We start from the raw sequence: 21,291 nt of genomic DNA on the forward strand, positions 1-21,291 counted from the left end.
GAATATGGGCCAGCAGTGCCCTGGCAGCCAGGAGGGACGACTGTGTCCTGGGAGGCATCAGGCAAAGCGTCACCAGCTGGTCAAGGGAGGGGATTGTCCTGCTCTGCTCTGCTCTGCACTGGTGTGGCCTCACCTTGAATATTGTGTGCAGCTTTGGGCACTGCAATATAGGAAAGATATCAAGCTACTGGAGAGCGTCCAGAGGAGGGCAAGGAAGATGGTGAAGGGCCTTGAGGGGAAGCCATATGAGGAGTGACTGAGGTCACTTGGTCTGTTCAGCCTGGAGAAGAGGAGACTGAGGGTTGACATCATTGCAGTTACAACTTCTTTGTGAGGGAAAGAGGAGGGGCAGGCACTGATCTCTTCTCTGTGGTGACTGGTGAGAGGACCAGTTGTGTCCAGTTCTTCACCCAGAGGGTAGTTGGGCACTGGAACAGGCTCCCCAGAGAAGTGGTTACAGCACCAAGGCTGACAGAGGTCAAGAAATGTTTGGACAATCCTCTCAGGCACATGGTGTGACTCTTGGGGTTGTCCTGTGCGGGGCTAGGGTTTGGGCTCGATGATCCTTGTGGGTCCCTTCCAACTCAGTGTATTTTGTGATTCTGTGATTTATTAACTGTACTTAATCTGCCTTGCTTGTTTATCTGATGCTTGAGGAATTCTCTGTTGTTGGGAGGCAGGAGTGGGCTTTAAATCACTTCAGGTATGTTACTGGTCTGAATTGCTTTCTAGGGATGCTTCCTCTCCAGGAACAAAAGAAGGAATCTCTACAGTTTAACCATTCTGTTCAAGGCAGGCCTTCAGGAATGCAGCTTCCCATACTCTCCTTATTGCTTTCCCTGGGTCAATGGGAATGAGTGAGTTTCTGTGCTGCCTGGATTATGTTGCAAAGTATCAGAACATATCTCCCTAGTCTTCTGTCTGTTGTTAGGATGATAAAGCTCTGGGAGTATTGGGCTCTATTTCTGATTCTGCAGCAATTCTTCAGATTCTGCAATAACCTCTCACATGACATGGTGATGCAGCCAATATGTTGAAACATAATTAAATTAATTTTTAGTGATCTTAAAAAGAGATTTCCTTTATGAAAGCTTTGGAAAAAAACCCCAAACCTGATGGATTGGAATGCTGCATAATCAAATAACTTGGAGTTGATGTTGTGCTTTTGTTAGTTGCTTTGCTTTTGCCTGTTGGTGGTTTCTTCTCTCTGAACTCTTTTGCTGTTTGACCAGAGGTGATATTTAGCACTGTTGCATAGAATATTGAAGGTGTTGAGTCTTTATTCTCTGCTTTAAAAATATTAAGGCATGAACTAAGGTCCTTGGATTGAGCACTATCTGAATGCAGAGATATGTTAGGTTTAAATCCCAGAAAGGAAAAGCTAAGATGAAACTAACTTTTGATTTCTGAGTCTTCTCAACTTGTGTATCTTTAAGCTGAACTAGCATTTACTGATAGGAGCAATCAAAAATCCAGAGCTTTTTTACAGTGTTGTTTAGTTATCCTCCCTAACAGATGGTTCAGGCCTGAAAATTTTAACTGTATAAGCTAGTAGCAACAAACTAAAATATTTTAATTTTTGCCACTTAATGGCCAAATAGAGGTTATTTTTGAATAGACTGATGTCCTTCATTTTATAGTGTTCAGTTGTTTTAATTTGGAGTTCAAACTGACGTTGATAAATAGCTTCATCTGGCAAACTGAGATTAAAAATAGTAACAAAAGTGAGGAGTTTTGTATACAACTTTGTTGTCAAAGAACAGTAATGGGGAAATAAAATAGTCTTATAGTTAAACTTCACTACCAGATATCCTTCGTTATTCTGGTTATCTGGGCAAGACCATAGCCTTCATATGAAGTATCTTCCTTCTCAGTGCTAGAAAAATGAACACCCATTCTTATCTGAGTTGCTGGTCCTTACAGATATCTGCAAAAATGGATTTTATGAAACTATGTAGACTCCCTGTAGTATGGGCAGTTTTTTAAATGTATGTAAATTTTAGAAAGGTTACTTTATCAAAAAAACCTATTTTAATAGTTTATTGTCCATATATTTTTTTTATGTATATTCACATTGTCTGTGCACTATATACATAATTATTTGGTATAGTCCTCAGTGTTGGGTTACATAGTTATCTGTCAGAAGTGACATAGATATAGTTGAGTCTCTCTGGCAGAGACAGACCACTTGGTTCTTGACCTATACCATGACACCTATATTATGTACAGTGTTGTGGTTCAAGCATTTCTTAAAAGAAAGACTTTCTTTCCCTCCAAGGTGACAGTAGTAAGAGATGTCTTTCTTTGCTGGCTTTCTGCCTATGCAAGGATGTGCAACAATTCTGCACTGACTTTTATACCTGTGTGCAGTTTTTCAAGGTTTGGTCCATTTCAAATAATGAGTTTTTGTACACCAAAGCTTTGGAGAGCTTTGCAGTTGTCCAGCTGGTGCTGACTCCTTAGTAGTCCTTCCTAAGTCAGTAATGACTTAAAAGATACCTATTAGGAAGATACTGTTGTGTACTTAATCACTTTGACACAAAATTCAACCGCACTGGGAAGAAAAGAATGTGACAGCTTCTCTCAAGATACACATTGCTATAGACAATCAGGTAGAGGATCTTAATTAAGAATATGGTGGGTTTTTTTCAGCTGGTAGACTTTAATGCAGAAAATTGTAAGCTGTATGGATCTTAAATATTTAATCACTGCTGTTCTAATTAGATGTTTTTATTTCAGCATCATAACTGGGGATGATGAGAAAGAAGTATACAGTACTGAAGACTGTGAGTTTGCAGCCAAGAAAAGGAAAAAAGATCATTTTGGGAATAACACGGATTCACAATGTACGCCTGGGTTTTCTCATTTCTTTTGGAGGACTCATGTAGCTTCAGAAAAATGTTGTTATAGTTGTTCATTTGTATTCACCCATAGAATAGCCTTCCAAATTATGTTTACTTCTGTGTTGGTAACAAATTCTCATGTCAAAAGTGATATGTCTCAATTGAAGCTGTGGTATTGATCACTTATTGGGTTTTTTTTCAAAGATCCAAAGGTAATTCACTCCTGTGGTTTTTGTGGTTTTTTTTAATTATATAACTCTTCCATTATTTTCTTGAAGTACGTTACTTGTAAAAAATTTTAGTCATCCTTTTCAGCCTTTATAAATTTCTTCATTAAAACTGTTCTGCCATCTCTCCTATCTTATAAAGCATTTTATTGTTTGTTTAGTTCAGTTTCTTTCTAGAAGACATTAACTAAAGTGGAAGCCTAAAATCCTTGTATTTTGATTTTATTTTAGGTTTTTATCGTGAAAAGTGGATTTATGTTCATAAAGAAAGCACCAAGGAAGTAAGTCTGCATGCTCTGGGTCAATTCCTGTGATATTTGTGCATCTTAATTGATAGACTGTATATTGAAAAAAAGCGTTTGTGCTGTGTGTCTTAGGGGTTGTATTTAACTCTTCACTGGCAACATAGCACACCTGTACATGGTGAGGCAAAGGAAGCTGGCAAAGTGGGAACTTGCAAGGATGGACATACAGTTCTCCACTACTTATCCAAGCCCATCTGTCTTTGTACTGTCTGTCTTTGAACTAAAATCGAAAGTGCAAAACCAGATAAGTTTCTCCAAAGAAGGTGCTTGCAGGCAGCTACCTGATATTTTGGAATTTTGGTGTACATTTGAATGTAAGTAAGTAAAATTTCAGTTTCAAACTTTACAAAGAGGACCTTTATATTCAATGCTTTCAGTTTGGGATATAAACTGTATCATGCAACTGTAAAAGGAACATGAAAGATCTTGGAATGAACTCTTGGAAAGCCATCCATTTTATGTAGATATAAACTGTCTTGAAGTTTGAGTTTCATTCCTATGTTGATTCCTATGGTTATCTGGGATGGGTGGAACTTGAACACCAGTAAGGATGTTTTGCATCCACATAGTAATGCCGTGGAGAGAAGGAAGCAGGTGAGTCATGCAGGCAAAATTTGGCTTTGCATTTATGAGCTAAGAGAGACCATACAGAAATTTGTACTCAGGAAGAGCATGGTATTGTGGAGAGAGCTTAGGTAGAGGACACACTGGAAGACTTCACCTTGTAGATCAGTGACCCAGAGACTGCCCTTCTACATCTGAAGGTAATTGTAAAGCCTTTCACCAGATTCAAAGCCCTCTTTCAACTCTGTCTTCTAGATAAGGTTATTTACATTGGTCTACAAAAGTCTCAAGCATGCTCTTTCCCTTTGTGCCATCTCAAATTTAGGGTAAGAAGGAAAGGGAGATGACAGACTGTCACCAATCATTATGGTGTTTTGAATGATAAGGTTGTTAGGCTTAGTTTTCAGACTACATTCAGGCCAAACAAATCTCCTAAAATCTCTCATTGCTGTCCTTCATAACCTATATGTTGGGATTACTTTTTCTGCTGCTCCTGTAGAAGTTGGTGTACTAGTGATGTGTAGTATTTGCTTGGATTTCTTGTCCATTCAGAGAGTGAAAAAAATATTTTGGTTGTCTTCTAATATTTGACCATTGACTTTTCAAGGGTTTTGGAGGGGATTTTTATAAAAAACTAGCCAGGGATGGTTAGAATTAATCACTAATCTTTTCAAGAAATTCTTCATGTAAATTCAAAAGCTTAGACTAAAAAGTTAAAAAAAGTAGCAGAATCAAAAAGTACCAATAGCAAGGAATAAGCACAGTTGAACAAAAGAATTCAGAACAACAATTTAAGCTAATCTGAAACATAATTTACAGAGGCTCTAGTTTTTCTTACAAGTTATAATCTTATTTGATTTTGAAATTGCTGTCTCACCAGCAGGAAACATTTTTTTCTAAACTGGATACAGCTTGTTAGGGCAAAATGACAAGAGTAGGAAGGTCTTGATAAGAAACCTATGAAACATGCCATGGGAGAGCACTGAAAATAAAGAAAGCCAAAACAAGTGCAGGTGTGTAGCTGAAATGAAGTAAGGGATGCTTTTTGAGTAATTTTGTCATGATGGTGCATTGGGAAAGGCAGAGCTTTCATAGAAATCCGTTTCCAACTGTTCAAGGAAATGTGTCTCTCATGTTAATGTATTTAAGCTAGCCTTTTGATAACTCTTTAGCCAAAGAATAGACACAAATACTTAAATTTCAACAAAAGTTCTGTTGTCTGTAAGTGTTAATTCATTGCAATTAACCAACCAAGATGTGCACATTGTGAAGTGTGCAGCACAGTTGGATCTGAGATATATGAACTGGATTAGCAAGGAGTACAATCCCAAATTTGATCACTAACCAATAGGCAATAATTACCACCACTCTGCAGCAAGGAGATAACTGTCCCCTGTCCCACTGGGATGCACCCAGGGTAAGCTTTGTTTGGGTCACAAAAAGGAATGTTAATTTGTACTGCCATCTTGTCACCATCACATAATTCACCAAGGAAGTCTGTCTAGGAATGAATTTCAAATAATTATTTATCCTTCTCCTTCCTGGGCTAATAAACCATACTAGCACACTGCTCTGCAAATCTCTCTTTTCAGTTAGGGAGTTGTTTTTTTTCTAGTATCATTATATTTTCTTCTAGGCTCCCATGTGGCTTTGTGGTTCTAAATGTGCTCAGATCCCATGTCATTTTGGGCTGCTACTGCCACCTTAAGTAGTTCACAACACCCTCTGAAACTTCCATATTTACTTTAAGATACCTATGGGGAAATACCAAAAGAAAATGCAATTGCTCATGCTCTTGGGACATAAAAAAAAAGGCACCTAAGCTTCTAGCACCTGGAAAATAAATTTTAGATGTTGACACCATTTGTTCTTCCAATCCTAAAAGCAACTACCTGTGCTCTTACCCTCAGATGTGAATCAGATAATTCTGGTTGTAGGCTCAGACTGCTGTACAAGCAAGTTCTTCCTTGTGCTGAGGCAAATGGGGAGTGTGATATCCATGAGGGGGTGCCAACATCATGGCTGTGCAAGAGTGGAGTAGATTCCCAGGGCACTCCAATACCAGTGATTCCAGACTGCATGATTAGTATGAATTGAAAGGCCTTGGTTATGTACCTATTAGTTCTAAACAGCGTATCTGTTTTCATTTGTTCTACAAGAAAGTAAATAACTCTTCAGTCCAGATACATTGTATTTTCAGGGAGCATGGCATCCATGCTCAATTTTGTCTTTTTGTTTCTTTCCACTTAAAGTGTGTTTTTTCTTCTCAGAGACACGGCTATTGCACCTTGGGAGAAGCTTTTAACCGCTTAGATTTTTCAAGTGCAATTCAGGACATCAGAAGGTTCAATTACGTGGTCAAAGTGAGCTCTTTATTTTATGTTCATATTATAAAAATGCGTTTGCTGGTGTGCCTATGTGTACAAAAGAAATATTTTTGCACTGAACAGATGATTTGTAACTGTATAAATATCGTGTTCATATGTTATTTATACTGCATGAAGCAACCTTAAACTGAGTAATCTTTATTTGGTGAAAACTCATTATATTGCTGTATGACAGCCTGTAGCTTGAGGAGGATGGTGATGGCCAATGTGCTGTGTATTTTGAGGGAAACATTTATGGTAGTTTCAATTGCTGTTCATCAGTCTGGTTAGTGAACTTTCTTTAAAGGCAAAATAATTTCTATACAACCAAAACCAGCAAAGTGTAATTCATCACAAATATACTTTGCTATATCTTAAATATGCTTAAAATATCGATTTCCAGAAGAATATCTGATGTGTAAATATTTTGCAGTTTCTGTTTCTTCTGCAACTTCTTAACAGTCCTGTGATTCATTCCACACTTTTTTTTTTTTTTTTTATCTAGGACAAGATATCTATGCAATTATCTTTGTTAATATCCCTTAAAACTTGAGACTCCTGCCTTAATTTCCTTAATGACTAACCAGCTGCCCACTTGGAAATGCCTGTTCTGGGCGATACTGATCTTCTTTTAGCCTCAGGGGTTTTTTTTCATCTAACTTGAGATAATAAAGTTCTTGTCCCAACTCCTAGGGAAGCTCAAAATGAGTCATATCAGGACTAGAGTTCAGCTCGGTGGTGAGGCTGTTCACAAACAATGTAGTGGTTGGAATGCACCCAGAACTTTAAAAGACGCAAATCAAAATTAAATAAACATACCGGGAGAACACCCTTACCACTAGGCTATAGAGTATTTGGAGAGAAAACATGTTCTATCCATCCTTGTGAAGCTGAGGCAATGTATTGTACTCCCAGAAAAACAAGAGATGTGGAAACAAAGCAAAAAGGATTTGTTTCCAGGCTAGTGGTTAGGGTACTTGCCTGGTTTATTCCCCTTGTAGCTTTGGGGGTTTTTTGTATGTGTGTGTTGTGGTTTAGAGCATTACTTTTTAATGCTGTTTTGGGAGCGGAATCAGGAATCCTACCCAAGACTTTTCAGCCTTGAACAGTAGGAAGAAAAAAAAGCATCTAAAAAAGGTGATTTGTGTTATAAATGGTGTCAACCTTGAGTGCCTTACTTGAATGGAAAACAGGTAGAATGAATGCAAATCTAGAATTCTACATGTTTTTTTGATGCTGCAGTGCCTAAGCTGGATTGCTTAAAACAGTTGATCGGAACAAAGTGCAAAGTGTAACATAAGCACGTTGACCAGTTTTTCTTCTGTTCACCAAAGACTATAAAATGCTGGTGTTGTCACCCAGGCTTAAGATCACTGAGAAAGCACTACTTTAAAATTCAGAAATTTGGCTTTGCAATCCAAACCATTGCTCTAGTAATGGTAGACCTAAACAATCAGGGTGAAATTCAAATAGCAGGCATTTTAACATTTTAGAATTTATTTGAAATTTTTAACATTTAGGATTGTTTTACAAATGCAAAGGTACAATTAAGTTTTCATATCAGTTCCTCTGAGGTGGTAGAGGCAAGCTGACTTTTATAAACAGGTACATAAGACCTCAAAAGTTACCAAGATGCTAATAAACATGATTGATATGAGTAACAGCTGCTGCTCATTCTTTAGCCATAGAACTTGTGGACTTGAGAAGCATATGTGGTGTTCTGTCTAACAAATAAAAACATCTGAGCAGATGTCAGTAATATGTGAAGTTGCCACAGACTTTTAAGAACAATGTTTAGTCTACTCTCTCAGATTTTAAACCAGTCTGCAACTGAGACCTAATAAAAAAAAGAAGCAGTTCATCCCGTGCCTATCTGCTTTACATGAGTTCTCATTTACTTTCCTGAAGTTTCTAATGGTGACAATACTTTGTGTAGAGCTCATTTAATGCAGTGTAGCCGTTCCTATTTCTTCTTCTCTAAGGATTATTTCTAGTTATGCATGAACACAGTTACGATTACTTTTATGTGTGCTGTTCTGCCTCTTCCATTTAAAGGTAGCAAAGTATAAATGAGGAATACTTTTTCTAAAGCCCTACTAGGTAGCTCTTCTTTGATTCCAGACCACCAGAATGATCCATTTTGATTCTCCAACTAACTAAGAATCTGCCAATCATTATTTAAAGTTAATATAGATGTCTGTCCAGGACCCTTTTAGTGTGGGCAGTGAGAAGGAGAAGGTAGGATAAGCTGTTTTTCTGTACTTGTTTGTGCTGTAGTAGATCGATAATTTTGTAGCTGTTAAATGCTGATACATTGAGTTTGATATGGGTTTTTTCCACATATTTTCATTTGAGTAAACAGATGATCTATTCAAAGTTATATTCTCTAGTAGACAACATAAGCCATGGCTTTACACACATTAATAAGACTGAACTTGTGTGTCAGATCCTTTTACTCATGCTACCTTACTTCTGCTAAAATTGCCTTAGTCCTTGCATATTAACTTTAACTGAAATTGGAAACTTCATTAAAATAAGTTAGGTGGAATCTGTTTCTTTGATTTGATTTCCAAACTGAGTAACGTAACTGAATTTTTTTAAATAAATCAAGAGAAATATACATACTTACTTGAACTGGCAAACTGACAGAGACCTCTAGGTGTGTTCTAAATTATTAATCAAACTAAAAGGCTTTGAAAACGCCAAGAAAGAGATCCTTTTTATACCGTTTTTGAGACTAGATTGCTTGTATTTAAGTACATCAAGAAAATTATTTCCTCCTTTCATAGCACATAGTGTCTTGTCGGGGATCGTACAGAGAAGACAGAAGGAACATTATTAAATCAGGGAGAGAACAGGTGTATTCCCTCTTTCCAAAAGAAAGTTAATGTTGAGTGAAGTGCCAATTTGGCGGTTTAGAAATGAAGATACAATATAGTTTTTGGCAGGCTTAGTCTTTATTCTCCTTCTGTGCCAACACTGGATGCTATCCTATACAGCAGGGCTCTGTAGGTTAGTCCTGAGAGTGCTCTGCAGGGAATGCTGGCTTCTGCTCCCTGCTTTCGCTTTCCAATGTGTTGAGAACACTTGTTCTGAACTAGTCATTATAAAGTGCAATTGCAAAGCTCAGGGCCACACTTCTAACCATTGTAATACTGTCACAACATTGAAGTCATATTTCATATGGAGACCATTTTTTGTTGAAAAGGCAATGGTTCTTACCAGCTACAAAACTGAATCTAAAGTGTAAAAGCAAAGGTGCCATAATGGAGCAAGGGCTGCCCCTAGTAGCTGTAGCTTGGCATTTACATGCACCAAGAATTTAGGCTGTTCTGATTACTTTGCCCTAAACCATTCCCACTGTTCTTGCCACTCTTCTGCTCACAGGGTTTTCAGAGAGAGATGTGTGAATAGCAAGGAGATCCTTGCTATTTAGTTAAGGGAAAGTTACTAATATGTTTTGTACACTGCTCATTATTAGATCACTGTCGTTTATTCTACTAGGGACCTGAGTGTAGGAGTAATGTAGAAATTTTTTTCCCCTAGTTTAGGTAAAATATGGTATTTCTTCTCCATGAGTAGAAAGTATTGCACTAAATCCATCACACTTCAGTTTGACCAGTATGATACTTTCACTCAGAAATTGGAACTCTGGTAAGCAGGTATCAGTTCAGAGTGATGTTCCTGGCCACCAAATCTCTCAGGAGTTTCAGGACCCAGCCACATTGAAGTTCATATTTGTATTTGTGAGCCTCCAAAATAGACTCTCTTCATTGTTTCACTACGGCTCCTAAAGTCCATATGTCATGTGCTCTGTCAGAGATAAACACTACTATTCACATAGTATTTTGAAAATGTACATCCTTCAGGAGTTGTTCATGGTATGCTAGTGGGAATGCCTAAATTTTTCCATGTTTGTCTTACTTTTTCTGAACTCTATACTTATATTTTCACAAAATGCCGTTGTGTGATCTAGAGTGTTGTAGGTGAGTGTATGACTGAAAGTGTGCATTTAAAACCATCCTTTACTTCTGTCATTCTTCTGAATTTTAATTTTTTTGTCCTAGCTTTTGCAGCTAATTGCAAAATCCCAGTTAACTTCACTGAGTGGTGCAGCACAGAAGAACTACTTTAACATTTTGGATAAAATTGTGCGGAAGGGTAAGACCTAAGGTTTTGTAATCTGCTTCATCAGATTTAGTTGCTGTGACTAAGGGATCAGTTGATTTATTGCAAGGTTTCATACCTCCCATCCCACAATTGCAATAAGTTGTTTTCTCTTGGTCATTGAATAATGTCTATTGAAGCAGGTTGGTGGAATTTAGACAATTAGATTCTATTCAGAATCTATTGGTTACTACTGAATTATACTCTTCATGAAATGTGAATGCTTTTAGATTAATAAAGTGTTTGGTTTTATGTTTGTGTGATGTACTGAAACTTGAAATACATATCTGTTCTGTTTATTTTGTTTAAAAGCTATTACGTAATACTGATTTATTTTTTCCTTCTGGTAATCCCACTAAATGGAGCTGTAATACTATCCACCTTGAAGAGAAGAAATTGGATTTATAACTTGTTGTTTAGCATTAGGTTTATTAAATGTGTAGCATGAAATGTTGCATCAAATTTGCCTGTGGAATTGTTAATTATTGATCTTGCATGTATGGAACAACATTAATGAATGTCATAGTGGGAATTAGGGCAGCTATTTGTACACAAACAGTTGAGTTTTAATTAATTCATCTAAAAAAAGTGTTGATTACTTTGAGGTAACTGTTAGCTTGGTTAACTCAGCCAAACTTGTATTTGGTTTGTTGTGTTTTCCAGTCATGGAAGACCAATACAATCCACGATTAATCAAAGATCTTCTACAGGATCTGAGTTCTACTCTCTGTATACTGATTAGGGGAGTAGGAAAATCTGTGTTGGTAGGGAACATCAATATTTGGATTTGCCGATTAGAAACTATCCTTCTGTGGCAGCAACAATTAAAAAACCTTCAGATGAACAAGGTATGTTATTAAATCATGTTAAATAAAATTTGGGGAGGGGATTCCAAATACATTTTAAACAGTTTTACTTATTTTCTTTGTTTTTAAACAAGTAGTATGAAACTAATGAAATGGAATCAACTTACTTTTCTAAAGTTTTAATAGCTCTGTACTGCTGGTTTGTGGTAGAGATGTATAGATATAATGTTTTTGCTCATTAAAGTGAATTTCAAAATGTTTGTCTCTAGATTGTCAGATGGAAATGGAAAAAATACCAATTTTTAATTCCAAAGTAAATTTTCTACAACTGAAGAAATAAAAATCTAAAAGGCATTTTAGAGATGTATCAAGGAAGAAAATATTCAAGTAGCAATTTTGCAGAAGCACAGTTGCTTTTTGTAAAAAAAAAAAAAAAAAGGAAAGGAAAAAAAGGAAGTATAATGACTTCAGCATCTGGATTCTCATCATGTTCAAAGCATGTGGTATGCAGTGGTCCAGGGGTTTATAGTGGAAAGTTCTGATGATAAGCAGGCAATTTTTTTTAATCAGACTGGGTTACTCCTGGAGGAAGAAATGCTGCAAGATATTGCTCACAGTAAAATCGTACAAGTGTTTCACCTATTGGCTGTCAGCTATGAAATCTTGAAGTAGTCCTTTTTGTGTGTGCTAGGTATCTGAATAAACCAACTACTTTTGGAATAGAAAGGAGAAATGGGGAACCCGATCTCAGCAGTTTTCATATGCCAGGCAACCACAGCACAGACACTGCAGTTACTGCTGCGCTGGTTTCTTTCCAGCGTGACACTTCCCTCGGAGCTGTTTTACATTGGCTGGAATCACCAATGTGAAATCTTGCATCTGTAGTGCTCACGTATTCCTCAACAGAACGATAGTCCCGAGGTGTTTATAACAGATGACAGTATGGAAAGTCTAGTCTGTGAGATGGGTGGCTGTGAAATAAGCCGATAGAAGCAAGAGCCTGCTGAAGCACAGCTGCTCTGCTGCCAGTGCCCTGTGCTGGGGCAGCTCTGCTGGGTGGGGCCAGCACTGCCCATGCTCCCTCCCTCCCCAGCTGGGACACTGCCTCCAGCCTCTTGGGTTTTGTGCCACCTGGCACTGTGGGCTCCAGGGTTAGTCTTATACGAGCTGTGCCGTAGGTTAACCCGTTCAAGTTCCCAGAGGTGTACAGTCCCAGTGAAAACTTTCTCAGTGCTTTATTCAAACACCTCTGCAGAACTTCTCATTTATGTATAAGGGGAACTATCTCCAGACTTCAGAAATTATCCTGCTTGCTCTCTTCTTCCACTGACTTCCAAAATGCTTTCCTTCCATATTTCTGCATTCTGTATTCTCTTTTGTACTCTAGTTGTCTTAAGGCAAATTGACATGTGCTTTGTTTCTTAATAAAAATTTAGAAACTGTAGTGATCCTACAGATTAGAAATAATTGGTTCATATCTTTATTATAGTTAGGGCTTTAGCACACTTATCTCAAAGGTGGAATTGAATATATGTATATACATATTGAAAATATGTAGTTTTCAAGATTGCATACTATTATTTTGTAAGAAGTGTTTTAAAAATTATTTGAACTTTAAATAAATGATTTAGGATGTGTTTATTTTAACTGTAGAAAAGCTATAAGTTATAAAGCTACAGTCTGTAGCTCCTTCTGTATCTCTAATCATTAAAATTTTCAACAACAGCAGTTAGAGAATAATGGTAGGCAAGACTTAACCATAGATTTTACTCAATGTTTTCGAACAACTAAGGCCTGAGATACCTTTAAAGTAAGAATCTTATTTGCACCTTATACTGTCAAGGTTTTGTAGCTAAAAGTCTTCAACTCTTATTTCCAGCAAGTCAACAATGGTCTTACGCTTATGGATCTCCCTCTCCATATGCTGAATAACATCTTATACAGGTTCTCTGATGGCTGGGACATTATTACTCTGGGTCAAGTGACCCCAACTTTGTATATGCTTAGTGAAGACAGACAGTTGTGGAAAAAACTCTGCCAGTACCATTTTGCGGAAAAGCAGGTAATAAACTCTGACATTTGTATAAATGTAGCCTTTGTGATATGGTGTACCAATAATGAAGTGTGAACTCACAGTTTTTGAGGTAAGTGTGACATTGTGGAGTAATAGTGAAGGGGTTCTTTTGGGGGGCCTTGGTTCCTACTAACTATGGTATTCAGCATGTCTGTGAGTTTAGGATAACTATTGGGCTGTTTCCTTGCATTATTTTAAAAACTGTTTTTTCAAAAGATGTTTCTTTAAAAACTGCACAATCCCCAACAAGTGCGGTAAAGGAGACCTCTAAGGTGTTCCTAATTTTAGTAGCTAAAGTAGAACTTGTTTTACTAACCAAGGTAGTCAGACAGATTGCTTGAACTTTTAGGCTACATGAATAGTCTAGTGAAGCCAAAATTGGATTTCTGCAAAAAAGAATAGAACAAATGCTTGAGATTTTGAAGTTAATAACAAAAAAAGAAATGGTGCTTTTCTGTCACTTCCTCATAAAGAGCATTAACGTAATCTAGGAATGACTCCAGAACTGTCTTAATTTTCTGGCAATAATAAATGCTGGGACAAAATCAGTTTAGGTGAAAATAAGCCTATGAAAGTGGTAGTTACGTCAGAACTGGAGGAGGAACTTTAAAATCCTGGTACATTCCAGAATGGAGGAAGCAAAAGTGCCCATTCTTAAATCTGACAGGTTGAAGCGGCACCATTTGGTTGGTGACTACCAGATTAAGTATCATTATAACAGAAAAGAAAGACGTGAAGATCAATTAACCCAAATAAGAATTTTATGTGAGATGAAAGGCTTTAAAATTAAGTTTCTGGAGAAAATAAACGGGCAAAAGGAAACTGAAAAACCTTCCTTCAGAAGCTGAGAAGAATGCAATGTGAAATTATGAGGATAAGAAATTTAAGCTTAGGTAGCAGTTGAGTGTATTTTGAGGGTAGATGAGCAAAGCTCTTTTGAACAGTGACAAAACTGGTAGGAGAGGAAGCTGTTATACTAAGGTAATGCTGGAAGATCTCTTCAGAATTTAGTAGAATTAACTATCCATGTGCCTCATAAAGAACACTTGTACAGAGTGTTTCCAGTGTGTTCCTGAATGTTCACATTCAATTTCTTGCTAAGTTATTAATGATAGGAATGTAATGATTTTATTTATTTTCCCATATCTGCTGCTCCAAAATTGTGCTTCTTCTGTTTTCAAGTATACTGCCTTAATAAGCTACAGAATCATGTTAGGTTGTTTTTTCTGTGCTCTTCAGTGTATTTGTTGAACCATTGAAACAACCACAAAAACATACTTGACATCTGAAAAGCACTTTTGGAAAAAATGAGACCTTCAAACAGGGAAGTTACTGTGAAATCAAGTGTAGCTGAAATCAGAAAGGCAGTGCTATTTGCCCCATCTAGGAGTTGTCTTCTGAAAGAAGAAAGCCCTCACTGTATTAGCATTAGTCCACACTGAGTGGAACAGAAGCCTTTTATAAATACATGCTTAATAAACCTTGGCTGTATTAAGCTGGGGAAAAATAGCTGTTGTGCATCAGCTAAGCTTTACATGGAGATTAGGTCCCCAAGAAGTACAACAATCACTGATTATTGCTATCCTTCTAGAAAGATCACCAAATGTGAAAAAAATCATGTATATGCTTTTAAAATTAAAAAAAAAGCATTATTTAAATCCATAGTTAATGTTTTAACAGAAAACTTTGATCTGTAATGCATGATCATGTTTTTAAATCTCATTCCTCAGTTTTTTTAAAAAAGTATAAAATTAATTACTTACAGCTCTTAATACTGGTTTTGTTAAATGGTTCTTAACTATAATTAGAATCATTTTGAGACAGTAGAGTTAGATCAGCTGTGTATAGCCTACTTTTTCTTGGCAAATATGCACACTTCTATTTTTAGTATTTGCCATCCATCTTTTTTCTTTTTTTTTTGTGGCCAGGTCTCTCTCACTGCTTTGCAGAGATGTATGATGTCAGAATATTGTCTTCAAAGAATTCTAGTTACAAAACTTCAGTTTAACTACCTTTTCCCCATCTTCCCCCACCCTTTACCTGATTTCATTACAATTTTAAAAGAAGGTATTAATTTTATGTCTAGTTTTGTAGGCATTTGATTCCATCAGAGAAAGGTCACATTGACTGGAAGTTGATGTACTTTGCACTTCAGAAATATTACCCAATAAAGGAACAGTACGGGGACACCTTGCATTTCTGTCGACACTGTAGTATTCTGTTTTGGAAGGTAAGAGCTTTGAAACAGATGATCAGAAATATGTTCTAACAGCTAGTGGTCATCACCTGAAAAGAAAAATATCAAGATCATCTTCTTGGGTTTCTCACGAAAAATATGACTGGATAACTAGTATCTAACTTTAAAATAATATATAAAACTTCCATATAAAATCAGTATTCAATTCTAAAGTTGTTCTTTATCTTGTGTTCTTATCTCTTGATACCTGATAACCTCCATACTTAGAATTACAATGAAAAGTGGCAGGTGGAAAGAGTTGCACTCTGTCTTCTTGTATCTATTTAATCTTATAGACAGTTAATAGGGAGTAGTCTGAAGTTAGGATTTGCTAATGATGACATGGTAATCAATACGTCTCTAATGAGAACTAATTACTACAGTGTTCCTACCACATTGGTGTAAAGCTCTGTATTTTTATAGTCTTGCTTCTGTCCCATATGAAGCTTGCAGGAGTGTTTGAAACTTCATTTAAAATGTGTTTTATATTGATTTTTACGTTTACAATGAAGCACATGCTGAGTTACAGGAGTTAACTTCAGTAGGGCATTTTCTTGTTTAACTTGTGTGTGATTTCATAGTCCTAATTTTACTTTGGGTTGCACCATAAAATTGCCTTCCAGTTAGTGAAACTTCTTTGATTTTGCAGCTGAAAGATCAGATATGGGTAGTGTTAAGTAGACAGCAAAGAGCAAGACATGTTTGAGAAATCTTGGGAAAAAAAATCATATTACTCATGTTCTAATTAACAGAAATTAGTTGTTCTTGTTTCATCTTTCTGTGATGTTTAAGAGGAGTTGCATGTCAGTGTGAGGCTTTTTTACTTAAAAAAACCTAAGTCATTTAACAGGATAAGCTGGCTTTCATAGAAATAGCATGTTACTTAATGATGTTATCTAGAATTTTAGTATTCTTGATATCATGGAGCCCTTCCAGGTACTAATGTTTTGCTAAATTAATAGTAGGAAAGCAGATAGCCAGAATTGGCTTCTGCTGTGAAAAGCCTGGGCATTTGTTGACGGATCTGTGTCAAGAATGTCTAAGAACTTTCATTACAGTGGAATAATTCTTTGATATCTGTCCCAATATGCAGGGTAAAGTTTTCTCTTTGAAAGGGAAATTTCAAAGGTAAGCACACAGCATGCATGCTGTGGTATCAGATGGGCATTTGTGGTATCAGATTTCTTTGGATTGTCTGCCTTGGCTGTGTAAAGGGAAATGCTTTCTACAGTTAGTTTCTCTCATTCCAATCTTGGTATAATTGAATGTATAACTCTCTAATACTAAAAATTACTAAAATGTGTTTGGCATTAAATATTTAACTTCAGAGATGGTATGTGACAGTAAGGGGCAGTGAACCTGTGCAGGCAGATGTCTTGTTACCTTGACTACTCCAATCTACTGCCAGAATAATAGGTCTCATTTTGGGCTTTTATATTTTTAGTGAAACACAGCACAGTAAATTCTAAAGCTACTATGGATTAATGAGCAGTACCTACTACACCATTTCAGTGCTGACTGCTTCATCCTGGAGATTTGAGCAAGTCTTAAAGTGATGGTGCAGTTATAGATAAGTTGCATGCTTCTGCATTAAAACTCTATATCAAACGTTTGGGATCAGCTGTTTTAACAAGAGCACAGTCAGCAGGTTGAGGAAAGCCATTATCCCTTTCCATGCAGCACTCATTAGACTGCATCTGGGATACTGCATCCAGGATACTGCATCCAGCTGGGGTCCCAATACAAAAAAGATACTGATAAACTGGATGAAGTTCAGGTGAGACTCAAATAATCAGGGAGGCTTGAGGACTTGCCCTGTGAGGAGAGGCTGGAGAAGACTTCAGAGGAACATAAAAGCCTGCCATGAGGACAGCCAAGCAAGGGAACAGTTTACTGTAGGGTTGATGCAGTTTCCATCCTTGGATGTGTTCAGGACCTGACTGAAAAAAGCTCAGAGCAACCTGGTCTGATCCCACAGTTTACCCTGCTTTGAGCAGGAGGCTGAGCTGGAGACCTCCTGAGGTGCCTCCCAACCTGTGAGCCTGCATTGCAGTTTTCCTTCTCTAGGTCTTGGCATCTAAGCCTTGTCCCTGTCTTAAAATAAATGTTTGATCAGGCCGAAAAAGATTAATTGAATTGATTTATGCACAATTGTCACCCTTATTGGCAGGGACACTGAGACCTTAATCTTTGGTCCGAAAAACCATCCCTCTCTTTACAGGGCAATGTGGGTCAAGCAGTGCTGGTCACTGAGTTATAGGGGGCGGGGGGAAGTAGTTCTGTGTTCTTTTTCAGGCACTTGTATCTATATCCTTTCCCAAGCTTTCTCAAGAGAAGTGAGAAGCAAAGCAGAGGTAGGGGGCAGAGGGAGAGGAGGTAGGTTATTAATTCTAGATAAATTCCATGCTAAGTGAAAATATTTTTTTAATCAGAAAGAACTTTTATCAGGTTTTGGCAATTCATTCAAGCTTCACTATCATACTTGATTAGACAAATTGTTAAATTACATATGTATATCAGTGGTTGACATACTATTATACATTTTTGTTCTCAACTGAAGCTTTTACTCTGACTAATTCTATTGGGTGTAAGGCAAAAAAAAATCCAACAAAAAAACCCACAACAAAACATCACCAAGCCCCAACTTTAAAAGAGGAATCACAGTTACTTTACAGAGGAAAATCATAGAATCATCAAGGTTGGAAGAGACCTTTAAGATCATTAAGTACAACTGTCAATGTAGCACTGCCACTGAAAAGTACAAGTGTTTGAATGAAGTAATTTTGGGTAAACATGCTGAGAGTTAAGAGTTTCTAAGAACCAAAGCCACAAGGTTCTGAAATAGCCCCAAGGTACAGGCCTAACTAGTGATGAGAATAATTTTCATCAGTGTATGAAATTAGTAATCTAACGTAATTGCTGGCAATGTGAGAGGGCTACACATAGGAAGTTATTGCAGTCCTGCATGTTGTGCCCTTTTCAAAGAAGGCATTGCAAAAGAAGGGACTGATGGCTCCTGAGTTGAATTAGCAAACTGTTGAAGTAGGGAAATGACTTTTCACTCTTCCAATATGCTATAATAATCATAGTGTTTCTTTTAACAAGCTTAAAGAGCTTTTTGAGAAGAGGCATTTGTATTCTTGTATTTGTCTAAAGCCTGTGACCAAAGCAATGTTAAATATAGTATGTAAGAGACTCCTAAATCATTGTCAGAAGTACAGTGACTCTAGTACTCTTCTGTGTTAGAGAAGGGAGTGCTTATAAGAAACTTTTCATATTGAATGACTGTTTTCAGAAGTGACTTTTTGGTAAAAGATACATATGTCCATGATGAAACTGAGAAAAATACATAATTTCAGTAGTGCAAAAGTAATGACAAACTAATTGTTGACTGATGCCTCTGTCACTGCTTTTTGTGTATACTATTTCTTCTGTTCAACTGGGGATCATTGCAGTTGTGACAGGTCTTTTCTTTAGCACACTACGTAGCACTTTTCAGTTATCCCAGACATGGCCACAGAAGCTGAAATACCTTTTCTTCTTTCAGTATCCAAGGCTTTATGAAAATAGTGCAAACATTTTGCATAAGTGGTATGCTTCACACTTGGTCTTAGTCTTCTTGGGTCTTGTGCTGGTATAGGTTCTCACAAAGCTGCTTGTGATTTGCCACAAGAATAAAAGACTTTTTCTAAATGGCATATGAACCTTAGCTTAAATAAACCTTAACTCTGCTTCTTTTACTTTACTGCTCTCCTTCCTGCTTCCTTCTTCATGATCTCAAAAGGACTACCACCTTGCTTTGTTACTCCAGGTATTGCCTGTGTCTCATCTGTTTTCATTGCTAACTGTTCTGTAATGTTGAAGTGAATAGTGTGTTCATTTCTAATTGTCTGATACTCTTCGTTTTGATGTTTGTTTCCCCACATCAGTTTAGCAGCAGGAATACTTCAGGTTTTTTCCCTATTAGGTAAAGGTAGTGATGACTTTCCATCTCACTGTTTTGTCCGTTTTGTCTTTCATTATTGCCACATTCCCTGTTAATGCCATTTAAACTAGGGACTCTAATTCAAATTCTAACAAACATCGAGGCAATGGTGTTAGTGGGATCAGCCAGATTTTGCTAAGAAATAGGTTTCTCTGCACTCAGTGTTATAAACTATTTCTGCACTCCCTGATGTATTTAATTCAGTTCTTAAATCTGAAAAGAGTAACATGTACTTCAATAACTTTCCTTAATGCAAATAAAATTAATTTTACTCCACTTGAAATGCTGTAGTCCTATATACGTTTTTGAAAGGAAAATTCCCAGAACAGGCTGCATGTGACCTGGGAGAGTTGGGGGATGCAATTATATAATTGTTTTCTGAATGAAGAAATGGTGAAAATCCTTACAGAGAGGTTCTTAATGCCCAGCTGTGATAAAGTTTGAGGAGAACAACTACATTTGCCAGTAAATGCTCCTCCTGGGGAATTCTCATTTTACCTTAAAAGAAGTCTGTTTTAGCTTTGATACACTGAAAATCAATATGATTTGAACACATTAATAAGTGTAGTTCCAATGAAAATATATTTCTGTTAGAGGGAGGAATACTCATTACAGGAAAGTTATGATTCTTCTTTTCAGTCCTCATCACCTTTTTTTTGCTGTAAAATTTCTGTCTATGTTGGTTCAATAACTAAGAACTGACCTCTTTGAGATTTTTATTGGACCTGTAATTCCTGACTAGGCAGTCAGGAAAACACAAAAGTGTTTTTATAATGATGTACAGAGAAAGCAGATAGCATGTTACAAATTCTAAGATATTCAGGAGTATAAGTACTAAAAGAGGACAAACCCTACCTTCTTTCCCAGAATTACAGTTCTGATGGTGTGTTTTCCTGGAAGCATGACATTGACACGGCAAGGGGTAGAGAAGACAATAGTCCATCAGCAACTACCTTTGAGAGTGTTTTCTGATGTGGTGTAGCTCTTCCTTGTAGATGTCATCTCAAGATGAAGGTGTTAAGTTTAACACCTCTGGTTTTGGTCTTGGTCATCTGTTCTTGCTCATCTGCAGCCTCCCCCAGGCAGTTCTACCTGGGTCTCTTTGTTTTTCCCCTCTATGCCATGAATCTAACAACTGTTTCTAACCTGTTTCTTAAGTGATGTTAAAGCAATTATTAAAAAAGTGGGAGGATGAGGAGGTGATACCACATGGTATATTCATGTAGTCATCTATAGACGCAATGGGAAAACACAAATAATATATCAATAGAGTAACAAATTTAATTGGAAAAGCTGCATAGTATTTAGAACACGAAGCTGAGTAGTATTCAGAATGTGTTTCACCGACTGCACTTTGGTGCAAAGACTTGGCGGGAATGTGGCAGTGAGGAAAAAAAGTCACAGGTTTCCTTCTACTAACTGAATTGCATGTAACTTCACTTCCTATGGAGACAAAAGCAATGGAGACCACAGTAGTCTCTGATCTACTTGCCATGTATTTATCTAGTTTTCTTGCCTCACATGGTGAATTCATGAACACTGGTGGAAAAGGGAGAGAAACCCCTTAAAACCTGGTGAGGACAGGTTCTGAGCCTTACAACAATGTTGAACCAGGTGTTTAACTTGTCCATTGAACTCTCTGGGGCCTTCTAATTACACCTCTGCATTTCCTTCCCTTAGGGAGTTCTAATAAGGTGCAAAACTGAACTTTTAATTCA

The 21,291-nt window shown here is 37.1% G+C and overlaps 1 protein-coding gene across 2 annotated transcripts in view; it reads left to right on the forward strand.

The window, feature by feature from the left end:
• FBXO25 (F-box protein 25) overlaps nt 1-21,291 on the forward strand; it is a 35,998-nt gene that overhangs the window by 7,425 nt on the left and 7,282 nt on the right. The window contains exons 3-10 of one of the 2 annotated variants that reach the window (XM_027690225.1): nt 2,740-2,846; nt 3,302-3,351; nt 6,210-6,302; nt 10,373-10,466; nt 11,136-11,320; nt 13,158-13,340; nt 15,439-15,582; nt 19,373-19,399. In XM_027690225.1, the coding sequence (XP_027546026.1) occupies nt 2,740-2,846; nt 3,302-3,351; nt 6,210-6,302; nt 10,373-10,466; nt 11,136-11,320; nt 13,158-13,340; nt 15,439-15,582; nt 19,373-19,399 (883 nt within the window). The remainder of the gene's footprint in view (nt 1-2,739; nt 2,847-3,301; nt 3,352-6,209; nt 6,303-10,372; nt 10,467-11,135; nt 11,321-13,157; nt 13,341-15,438; nt 15,583-19,372; nt 19,400-21,291) is intronic. The other variant, XM_027690226.1, reaches the window with a different exon arrangement.

Source organism: Neopelma chrysocephalum, unplaced genomic scaffold (assembly GCF_003984885.1).
Source record: "Neopelma chrysocephalum unplaced genomic scaffold, ASM398488v2 Primary Assembly neopelma1_80b, whole genome shotgun sequence".
Classification (NCBI taxonomy): domain Eukaryota; kingdom Metazoa; phylum Chordata; class Aves; order Passeriformes; family Pipridae; genus Neopelma; species Neopelma chrysocephalum.